Source organism: Apteryx rowi, unplaced genomic scaffold (genome assembly GCF_003343035.1).
Source record: "Apteryx rowi isolate R43461 unplaced genomic scaffold, aptRow1 scaffold_40, whole genome shotgun sequence".
NCBI lineage: Eukaryota > Metazoa > Chordata > Aves > Apterygiformes > Apterygidae > Apteryx > Apteryx rowi.
In genome coordinates, this window is record NW_020450530.1 from 2,065,519 (window position 1) to 2,077,506 (window position 11,988).

At 37.7% G+C, this 11,988-nt stretch overlaps 1 protein-coding gene across 1 annotated transcript in view; it reads left to right on the top strand.

The window, feature by feature from the left end:
- The window catches only part of CIT (citron rho-interacting serine/threonine kinase), a 75,009-nt gene that overhangs the window by 46,301 nt on the left and 16,720 nt on the right, over positions 1-11,988 (top strand). Inside the window, exons 25-32 of the mRNA XM_026075203.1 lie at positions 6,439-6,636; positions 7,165-7,358; positions 7,871-8,006; positions 8,433-8,537; positions 9,906-10,046; positions 10,239-10,346; positions 11,067-11,229; positions 11,472-11,636. Of these exons, the coding sequence (XP_025930988.1) occupies positions 6,439-6,636; positions 7,165-7,358; positions 7,871-8,006; positions 8,433-8,537; positions 9,906-10,046; positions 10,239-10,346; positions 11,067-11,229; positions 11,472-11,636 (1,210 nt within the window). The remainder of the gene's footprint in view (positions 1-6,438; positions 6,637-7,164; positions 7,359-7,870; positions 8,007-8,432; positions 8,538-9,905; positions 10,047-10,238; positions 10,347-11,066; positions 11,230-11,471; positions 11,637-11,988) is intronic.

The following is an 11,988-nucleotide window of genomic DNA, read 5'->3' on the forward strand; positions in this document are numbered from 1 at the left end:
AAGGTTTTGCATAAAAGGATTTCTGAAATTGTTGTGCATTGTAGGCCCTTCAGTGGGAWAAGTGGGTTCATGCATCAGACATCCTCATCAATAAGAAATTAATGATATGGTTCCTAAATGAATAATAYATGTTCATCATACATTCTCTTTGCAGCCCAGGAGAATGCATGTATAATTTAATTGACCATGGATAGAAATTTTCTTCTTCTGTGCTATAAGTGATTCTGTCTGTCCATCCYTTTTACTGAGGAGCCCTGAAGCAATGACAGGACAATCTTGTATTGACAATGAGGGATCAGGGAATGTTTATTATGGTGCCTTGATTACATGTTTCTATTGAACACTAACCAGAATGATGCAGGCTTCACTTTCRGTGACCATGTGATGCTACTTGAAGGTGATTAGAACTTATGTTCATTTTAAAAYGAGGTGACACTTCAGTGGAATAATTCTGATGTGCTCCTGTTTATGCAGTGTAATAAAGAGTGGGTTTATTCTCTGTAGCAAGTTTTCAAAATACAGCCTTTTTGAGATGAAACAAGCTCCTTGAACTGTTCTGGCAAACTTTGGTAGGGAATTAATTTTATTTAATATTATCGACCAGTTCAAAACAGCATGAGAATAATGAAGATAAAATTAGACAGAAATATTATTGAAACATTGAATTACTTCAGTACTTTTCTTAGCGTTCAAAAGATAGGTAAAAATATTTGTCTGTTTTCATTAATATTTCTTCTGGTTTGCTAGCTTSTCAAAGGTCACAGTTTCTGTATGTAGAGGAGTCACACTTCAAATGTGTGTCTAGTTTTCCTGTACCCTCATTGCCCTACTGTCCTTCCTTTTACTGAGGCCTCTGACCCAAGTAGACATTTATTATGTTCTGCTGTTTGTCTGTTTTAAATTTGTTGTATTTTGGTGTTCATACRTAGAGACCATTGTTATATAGTATATTGTAGGTCTTAATTTCTGCCTTGTTTGTGAATTCATATTCATTTGCTCTGATAGCTCCGAGTTGTGTCACCTTGTGACATCTTTCTTTTACTGGGAGTGAAAAAGAAAATTTTAGCTTCTGCTTKCTCTGGCTCTCAGCTGTGGAAGAAATTATGGGATACATAATTAAAATAAAAATTGTAAATTGTAATACCTACTCTCTAGAAACACACACACACACACTTGAACAGCAACATCTTATAATCTTCCCACAATGATAACTCATCCAGCAAATCTGTTGAGGGGGAGGGGCTAGGTCCCTACATTTAAAGAATTCTTCTATCAAAAGTATAATCCATAAGATCCATTTGACTTTTAAATTTAAATGTATTTTGTAGGCAATCAGAAAAAATTCTAGAAATAAAGTGCATTTTCTTAAACAGGAAGATTAACATTTCTGTCACAGTGGTTTCCAACTGGCTCTTAATAATGGCTTACTGTTGGGTCATTGATGTATTTAAAGTAAAAAAATASAACTAGACTGATCTCAATAGTGGTAGAATTAAAACATTCAGTAAACAGGAGGTAACATCTATAGAAATTTAGAGGAAAAACAGTCCCATAAAGTATTTACACTCAACTTAGTAAAATATTATTGCTGTTCCAAAAAATCATCACCTGAATCTTCTGTTTCTTTTCTTTTTTTTTTTCCCCCCTCAAGTACACGCTATTACTTTTATTCTAGCAAGGAGACTGGAAGATCTTAATATGCTAGTTGGATATTGCATTTCCATTTATCCAAGATTTCTCTAGTAAAAGAAGAATTCTCTCCCCCCCTCAAGATTCTTTTGCCATCATCTTGTGCTGCTATCTTAAGCATTATYGCACTTGATTCTGCCCTTGTGTTAATGAACACTTGTCTATGAGAGTGGATATTGAGGCATTAAAACTGCAAGCCCTTTAGGCACATGTGTAATTTTGCTCATGCCTGAAGTCCTGCTGACTTCAGTCTAAYGTCCTGATTCCACACTGACTCAACAAGATGGCATGCAAGAATAAATCTTTACATAGTCTTGAGAATTTCAAAACTTATGTGTAAAGGTGTTACGTACTTTGATGCTATAAAAATTATGTTTCAGAGAAAAGAAATCTTGCCCGCTGTAATAAGGCTAATGCCCAGGCAAAAACTTTTATATGGCTTAGTTAAATTTGTAACAATATGTGTATTGGCTGTTGGTYGGGAGGGGAGGGTTATCCCTGATTCTCATTTCAAGGAGATTGTGATGGTAGGTGTCAGTTATAGGCTAAAAGGGAGCTTTATAGTTTTGTAAAGTCAGACAAAAAGTTAGAGACTTTATAGGGCATTGATGAGGTGTTGCTGTGTCTAATGGTGCCTTTCTCCTGGACATCATCATCATCATCATTTGAGGATGAGGCTCATGGTTGGAAGAGGTAGCTCGTCTGCTTGGGACCAGGATGGAGGAACAACGGAGGTTATGTTTGGATAACAGGGTGGTGTGGGAAGGAGAGGAATGCTGACCTTTCAGTGTCCTACTGCTCTGCAGCTACTAATGAGAGCAATGTCCCACCCTCAAGCTAAGCCATGAAGACTTTTTGGAGGTTGAGATCTCCGTGTAAAGTATGTTTCAAGTCACAGAAGTCATCCGACTATGGCAAGGGGAGGGAAGTGAGGAGCTGATTGTTATATACCAATCATACAAGTAGACATACAAGACTGGTATCTCTCTGCTGCTGTGTGCTTTAAGATGCTTGGTATTCTGTCTTCTCCATGGGAAGAGCGCTGGGTCTCAGATCTAAATGTGAATAGGTTACAATGAAGTGAGGCTGGTGCCTGCTCTCACTTTCCTCTCACAATAATTTGGGGCTGTGAGATAGCTTTTTTTTCCCCCTGTTTACTTCTGATGGCTAGCTTTCTAGTAAGGATTAGTGTGGGGTCGAGGGGTGGCGGGATGGGGATGGAAATGGGTATGGAACTGTGCATCAAACTGGAAGTTTTGCATTAAGGTTGTACTAAAAATTGCATTAAACCCCAAATAACCTGCTGCTGATAGCATCCTCAAGCAGTTAACTTTGCCTGTGTCTTTACATTCTCCTGCACGTTTGTTGGTGACATCTGAGAACTGAGGCGTCTCGATGAAGGATCTGAATAAGGTTATGGAGAAGTTGGAAATCTGCAGTTGGTTGTGTTCTAAAACTGCTTCCTTTCTTCCTCTCCTATTACTTTGCCTGTGTTTTTTGATACATGGAGCATATGGATTAAATTTTGTACCTTATGTCATCATGGCTCTGAACCCCTGATTGCTCTGATATTTAATTTTTGATCCATGCCTGGAGAATTTTGTAGGCCCAGCTATAACAGCTGTGAATCTGCAAAAATCTTGCAATATAGAAACACTTTGCTGCTTTGAAACTGTGAGCTACGGGGAGGGAATTGTGCTGAGTATCTTTGCTGAAGAGTTGTTATGCTCAGGTTGCTCAGTATAGTATTTAAAAACAAGATACCGTTCTGTATCAGTGTAAAGATAAGTTGTGTGCTTAGATGTGGCTTGTAATGAACAGTCTGATAAGATTAGGATGGTCCAGTTAGGTTGTATCTCAATTTTCAGAACTTGTTGTGATAAAGTTGTACATAGTCGGAGGAGAAAATTTCAGTTGCTCTGTGAGTGATGTGACAGAGGCACRTAAGGCTACTGAGATGCCCTGAAAGTGCCTTTCCAAGTTTTCAAGTGTGTGGCTGTTTTATTAACTTAAAATTTAAAGATTTTTCTGATTATATTTTGTGCTTCAAAAGGGCATAACGGTGTTTTCTTATAGGTTTTCCTTTAATATACTTACAAATTTAACTCCAGCATACTTTTTTCTTTTTTTTTTTTTGCCTGGGGATTTCCTTAATAAAAAAAAMCCCAAACAAACAACCCCCCAAACTATTAACTCTTTTCAAGTACAGGATTCTGGCATAGGTTGTATAGCCTAGGACAACATTTCCCATCAAGCCTTTTTTCCGATCTCTACGTGTTTTCTTTCTACTTGGTTTCCAGGACAGGCATTTATACCACAGCTGGTTCCATTTTCCTGTTACTGTTTCCCACTACTGTGTAGGCTTTATAGTATTTATAAACTCTGTAACCCTACTGAGGTCTTAATACACCTGCAGATTGCTTTTAAAAGTTGAGTATGTCAACATATTCACCTTTCCTCATGAGAAAAGGAAAACTGTACTGAAAAGAACTAATTTTCTCTTAAAAAAAAGAAAAGAAAAAAGTTAGATTATAATATATTTGGAATTTAACCCAAGCCATTTTGGAATTGTCAACTAATATAACATTAGGAAAATATGCAAGAAATGAGATCGCATCATTTCTTCTTCTGGAACCCTTCTTTCTTAACTATCTTGGTTTTTGCCTTAAACTTTAAATGTAATAGTGAAATTTTAAGTGGTTTGGTTTAATTTTGGTTATGATCAGAACATAGAATAAAAGAGAATAGGAGCTTAACTTCCAACTCTAAAGGGATAAAATCAGCTTGAAATATAGCCATTTCAATCAATTAATTAGCTTCAAGTGTTAACTCTACACATCACCTTAGCAATTTGTGAATTTTTTCCCCATCTCTGCTTTCTTATATTTCAAAAATAGTTTAATAATTTTTATACAAAGTATTTGCATTGATTTATAAAATGTAAGTGGATGAAACYGTAGCTGTATAACAGATTCCTTAAAACTGCCTAGATATATGTTGTGGTCAAACATAAAATTAAAGAAAAAGAAAAATACTAGAGGAAAAAGAGAGGGTTTATCTGATCTGGCAGTTAATAGAAATTTTGGGTGTCACCTGTAAAAATGGTAGGTAAAACACTGTAAAAACAGAAATGTTCTTTTGTTCCTTTTTGTTTATCTAAATACATTTCTAAGTTCTTATCCCTACAATGTTGTAGACACTAGCACATCTTTATGATACAGTCTGAGTTCTTTGAGAACTCGATACATAAAATACAGAATAAAATGCATATTTTGAATACAACGGTAAGAATGTTCAAGAAAACTACACTATCAAATTGTCACCAGGAGTGGGGTTTTTTTTAGAGTATGAATCGCTTGAGCTGACCCTAAACATATGGGTAATGGGAACTCCCCTTCACCCAGCAGGGAGTAATTTCAGTTGGACTTTTTCTGCCAACAGTTTAAAAATCAAATACTGTTAATTTAGATTTAGGAGAGGCATGGTGAAAGGCTGCCAATACCTGCCTTCCAGGCTCGTCAAAGAGAAATGGTTGTCATCTTTCCAGATAGCTGAGAAGAGCTGCATGTTCCGCTGTGTTAGATATTTAAGTCTCTGGCTTGAAAAGGAAACCAGAACATTTAAAATTGAATGTGTGGCCAACTATGTTCTGGGATTTTAATTTTTCCCATTTAATGAAGTGTATTATTCACTTCACTTTGAGATATTAGGTAAAAATGCCTCTTGAACTTATCTGTAATAGCTGAATGTTAATTTTATAGAAGTTTCCAGTTTCTGAAATTCTTTTTATTAAGTGGTTTTCAAGATTATGTTGAAGTTTCTTTCTCTCTCCTGTTGTGATGACTTTGCTTTTGAAATAGGAGGAGGTTGCAGGTATTCATCCATCCAGTGTTCATGGGCTTTCATTCCTAAAAATTAAAATGGAATGTGAAAACAGCCCACTGTTGTTCATATTTTTCTTTACATTGAAGGGGAACTTCATTTAAAGTGTACAGTATAATGCTATTCTAATTTAACAAGTGGGTGTTTCCACTTCATTAAAAGCAAGGCCATTGTCCTTGTTGAATTTTTGCTTTTCACTGATTTTCTATCAGTTTATTGTGCTGCCAGACTTTCTTTCTTCATATATCTCGTGCTGCCATCCGTAATGCTGTTGCCTTGATAGAATATATTTCTTAAAAATTTTCTGCTTTTCCTGGCTACATACAGTGTTACTTATAGTAATTTAAACAATTGCTAGGCAGACTTCAGATTATACTGCCTCCATTACAGCAGCACCTCTTATCCGTTTTTCTTAAACATMGCACTTTAAAAATCTCTGTGAGAAGTATTAGCCTCGTTTCACTTAAGGGGAAATCGAGGCAAGAAAGCTAGTGTTTTGGCAAAGGCACACTGTAAGTCAGCAGCAGATCTGAGAATACAACCAGAACTCCCGACTCCCAGTCCAATGCTTTAGATGTAACAATTCTCTCTCAAATAATGAAGTGACTGCAGCACGTTTATATGCTAAATCAAATTAATAAAAATTCAGGCTATTTTCTGTAAGAAACAGAACTCTATTCCTACTTAAAATACACTCCTGTGCATAAAATCTGCAATTACAATATTGCTTGTGTTTAAATTTGAAAAAACAAAAGAGGGAATGCCAAGTTATCTACTTGTTTGGCAATAAATGGTTCTGGGAGTGGAGAACGCTTTTTCAAAAAACTGTACTCACTGACATGTAATCTAATTTATTTTTGCTTTTAGGTAATTACGGATTTGGAAGAGCAGCTGAACCAGCTCAGTGAGGACAATGCAGAACTGAACAATCAGAATTTCTTCCTGTCCAAACAACTTGATGAGGCTTCAGGGGCCAGTGATGAAGTTGTCCAGTTGCGAAGTGAGGTTGACCATCTCCGTCGAGAGATCACTGAGAGAGAGATGCAGCTCACCAGTCAGAAACAAGTAAGGCTTTATATATCTGGATCACAATTTCTTCAAGACAGTTATGCAATTTGCAGAAAGGCTAAAAATTCTTTTTTATCTCTAAATTCTTTTAAGTTCTTTTAAATCTGAARTGAATTATATGAATATTCATTCATATTAAGAATAAATATGCTTCCATGGGCAATTTGACCATTTATCGTTTATGCCTYTTTCCCAGAACAGTTGAATGGATTGAAATTTTTAGTATTTCCCTTTGTATTTTTATGCAATAGTATGTAGAAATTTTGCACTCTGAAGGTATTACAACTTAGAGTTATTCATTTTAATTTTGTGACCCTGGCAATTCTGAAATCTTCATGATGAGGTAGAACTGACATTAAAAGCAATCGCAAGTGAATGTATGGAAGCTTTGAAATAAATGAGTTGTGATTTACCAGCTTATGTTTGCTGCCAGTTTGCATGTACTGTAATTGAAATGGTAAGGCTGAAGCTTAAAGTGCATGCTTGATGTGGGATGTGAGAATTGATAGGAGGATTTATTTTTAGACTATGGAGGCCTTGAAGACAACATGTACAATGCTGGAAGAGCAAGTAATGGACTTGGAGGCCCTGAATGATGAACTCTTGGAGAAAGAACGTCAGTGGGAAGCATGGAGGAATGTTCTAGGGGATGAGAAGTCCCAGTTTGAATGTCGTGTTAGAGAGTTGCAGAGGATGCTGGATACTGAGAAACAGAGCAGGTTGTCTTCTCCCCATCCCCCTGCCTTTTATTAACTTGTATGAAAATGCTCTGCAGAATGTACTATAAAAATTGTATTTAGAATAGGATATGGGAGTTGGAACTAAATATAAATTCTTTTGAGGTAGTTCTAAAAATGGTGTATTAGTTAATAGATGTTCACCAGTGATACTGTTCCTTTAGGTTTTTTGTGCATGTGTGATTGAGGGGAGAATGGTATTTATCATTGTAATTTATAAAATGGCTTAATTTCTTATCTTCTGCTTGATTATACAGAAAACTAATCCTTGCTCCTGTTACTCTGGGGTCTTGCAGTTTTCAGGCTCTAGTTCTAACAGGGGTAGAAACAGGGTTACGTAATATAAAAAAGTGTKGCAGCAAACAGCCTGGCTTTGTAAAGTAACATTTTGAATTTGAGGCAAACCCCTGAAAGAGTTATTGATGTCATTGTGTGCTACAAAGAGGACAAGCCCAGAAGAGAGTTAGGTAACACTGTTTTCCATTTTAATACAGAGTGAGAGCAGATCAGCGTATTACTGAATCTCGCCAGGTGGTAGAACTAGCTGTCAAAGAACACAAGGCAGAGATTCTAGCCCTCCAGCAAGCTCTAAAGGAACAAAAACTCAAAGCTGAGAGCCTTTCTGATAAGGTAAGTAACTTTCAACCCTAAGCTTTCATAATTAACTGAGATATTTTCCTTTTCTAGAGATGTTACTTGTAGAAATGCAGTCTTGAGCAGCATTTTCAAGATGCTAGAGCAAACTGAARAAGACTTGGGGACATAGAATAGAATTTTGTCCACAAGTCAAAGACCTCAGATTTCCTATTGAGTAAGACTAAAGCAAAAAGCAGCTCATGATGTCTGGAGCGTACCATGACACTGTCAGTACTTGATGTCCACATTTGAGCAATGGCATACCAAAATGTTTCTTTCTTTCTTTGTTTTTTCCATTATAGTAAGTAGAGAATAATTGAATCATTTTTCTTTTGTGTACGCTTCGTGAAGTTGGATTTTGAGATTGTTGAACTTTGTTAGCATTCTGTGGTGTTCTGACCATCTGTCCTACTTGCCTAGCTCAATGACCTGGAGAAGAAGCATGCTATGTTGGAGATGAATGCACGCAGTTTACAACAGAAGCTTGAGACAGAAAGGGAACTCAAGCAGAGGCTTCTGGAGGAGGTAACCTTGGAAACTTCAGAAGAAGGTTCCACTTCTGAAACCAAAACGTTGTGTGAATAGTTTAATTATGAACTAGAAATTCAGTGTTACACATCCTTCCTTCTTCTATATAACTGGCGAGAATTAATAAAGATTTTATTCATTTATTTTTTGTTAAAACTTTGCAAAATGGGTGACTATGTCAGTAAAAGTGAACTGCTCAAGGGAAGGTGAGCTGGGAGCCAAGGGTGACAAGCAGGGCAGGCAGGGACAGGGACCTTGCAGCCAGTGGGCACAGTCCCACAGTACCTGAACAAGAAGAGCACAGCAGGTCTGGTGGTAGTGATCAGCTTCAACCAGTGGCCCAGTGATCATTAGAGAAGCTTGTAGTGACGAAGCAGGTCCTAGCCTGCAAGGCAAGGTCCATGGCTGGGCACAGCATGTCTACAACACGGTCTGGCACAGACCAAGGGCGAGGGCCAGAGCTTAGAAGCAGCTCTGGAGCCAGTAGGCAGAGGGTGCATGGGGGCAGGCCCCAGATGAGGCTTTTCACAGCTCTTTCTCATAATTTAGCTGTGCTCACAGAAGTCTGATCCAAGGTTATGCAGCACCGTACCAGYGAGACTTTGAATGTAGGCAGCCAAACCTCGGTAGGGGGGAAGGAGGCTACAGAGGAGGATTACAGGGCAAGGATGGTTACGGGCTGGTCAGGGGCTGCTGGTGTACTCAAGGTGCTGACGAGTTATCCCAGAGATGACAGCTCCGTTATGCATCACAGAAAAGTGTTCTGTCTCTTGTTTCATAATACATGAATGTTAGTGGTTTTCAGGGACTTTCTCATCAAGATAATATGAAGCCTGAAGGTATTAAGAGTAGTTTATCATGTGCTCTTTGCTTAGTTGGACACAAAGGTACAAACAATTGGAATTAATTTTCCTCATCACATATGACTGCTAAAGAGGCAGGAGTTTATCCTGGTTAATAGGAAAGATCTCTTTTACCGGGAAGTATTGAGGTGGCTTTTGGTGAATGTGAAGAAGGCTTGAGAAACTGGCATCCAGAAATTCTTCATGTATGTGCATGTACGTGCAGTCTAACAATAACAAGATTTTAAAGTTTTTAAACAAAAAGCAAATTACTTGAATGTGTTGTTGAAAAAGGTGGTCTTGCTGTGAATTAATGTAAATAAACTACATAGAAATGTTTGTTTAGTGACAATGCATTCCGAAGAGAAGGAAAACTTCTGGGATATCGTAATTTTTCAGCTGTTAGACAAATGACTTTAGTTTTGAGTTCTGCAGTGATAGTTACTTTACAAGGAATGATAGCATATGATAGCTTTTGTTTAAAAAGGAAAACAAACACTGTCCTTTGTTTTCCTGTTAACAGCAGGCAAAGCTGCAGCAGCAAATGGATCTGCAAAAGAATCACATCTTCCGCCTTACTCAAGGTCTGCAAGAGGCTCTAGATCGAGCAGATCTTCTGAAGACTGAAAGAAGTGACCTGGAATATCAGCTGGAAAACATTCAGGTGAGGATGAGGAAAAGGTGGGCAGGACTCTGGTCCCCATTTAATGTGAGGTTTGGGGATCTGACCTACTGTTTCTGTGCGACATTTCCTTATACTATTTTTTTTCTTTTTAGTTCTGTTCTGCCATTGAGTTGATCTGTTTGTTTCTATTACCAAGATGAAATTTCTTGTGTATCTGTGTGTGGTTCACAGGTTCTCTATTCCCATGAGAAAGTGAAAATGGAGGGCACTATTTCTCAGCAAACCAAACTCATTGATTTCCTGCAGGCAAAGATGGATCAACCAGCAAAAAAGAAAAAGGTGGGTGAAAAAGGTGTGAGAGGCATGGAGTTAAATGACTGATGAGTTTGTGATTTAGTTATGTGCTGTGCATTCAAAATATTCTGTTTTACCTTTCTTTATGTTTAACACAAATGTGTTCCCATTTAAGAATATTCTGAGTCACTAAACACAAGCTTTACTGGGCAGAGTGTCTTCCTTGTGGCCTTCCCAGTATTTTGTCATTCCTTCAATAGTTAGGTTGCAACCCAGTAGCTACACCTCAATGAGGCTGTAAGCATACAGAATTTTAAACATGCAATTATTTAATTATTTTTAAAATGGTAAGTATATATGTGTGTATGAACATATTGTGTATCTAGAGTGGTTGTCTTGTAGTTGCAGCATAGGATTGACTAGTCAGGAGATATGGCTTGTGTCACGTCTTTTTCATAAGCCATTCTGTCATTTTGAATTAAGTAATTTAAATTAATTTTAACCACATATTTTGAGATCCTCTGTTTAGATACTCTTGGAAACTCAAGGTGTGAGTACTGAACAGGTAATGTATGTCCCTCTTTAAATTAATACATATCTCAACATTTTCTTTCCAGTGCCAGTTTGAACTAAAAATCCATCCTTACATATATCAGAATTACCATTAGGCCCTCTGGCCGGACTGCCACTAGCTAGTTTCACTTTGCCTAGATCAAGCCATCTCTTACTAGGAGTTAGGAGTTGTCTGTGTGTTTCTGTTGCTAGGGCCTGTTTAGTCGGCGGAAAGAGGACCCTTCTTTACCCACACAGGTTCCCCTGCAATACAATGAGCTGAAAGTGGCACTGGAGAAGGAGAAGGCTCGTTCTGCTGAGCTGGAGGAGGCTCTACAGAAAACACGCATTGAACTCAGATCTGCTCGTGAAGAAGGTAGGGGTTAACAGAAAAGGTGAATCTGGAGGAGACGCACATTTTTGGTCTGAAACATGTCTTAAACTGTGGCCACTATAACAGTAACATATGTTATTTAATCCTTATCTACTGCTGTGAAGATGCAGTAAGGCTACACATTTTTCTGAGGTTGTAACCGTTGAATGGTTACACAGAACCACTGCTATTTACTAGTGCTTCATATCGGTTGTGTTAATGAGCTGTATTTATCTCATCTATAGCTGCTCATCGGAAAATATCAGACCACCCTCATCCATCCACTCCAGCCACAGCCAGGCAGCAGATCATCATGTCTGCTATTGTCCGCTCACCAGAGCATCAGCCTACCCCGATCAGTCTGCTAGCTCCACCCTCCAGTCGCAGGAAGGAATCTTCCACACCAGAGGGTAGGTTCTTGGTGGTTAGGAGCTTTGCTGTTCCCATTTGGAATATGTCTACTATTTCAATGCTATCTCCTTTTTTTTTTTTTTTTTTTCAAGCAGGTATATTTGGTGGCATACAAGTATATCTGCAAGTATTCTGAGATATAGCTAGCATATCTGGAAGTTGGTGTGAGGAAAACTGGGACTTTTTTCTATGAGAATATGGGATTAATTTCAAGAACAAATTTTATCACGATAGGAGTATTAAATGATAAATTTTGGTTTTGGTTTAAAATTCTCTATTTGGTTTATGTAATTTATTTCTGAATACTTCAGCAAAAAAATAGTAGTAGTATGAATTGTTTAAAAAATATGT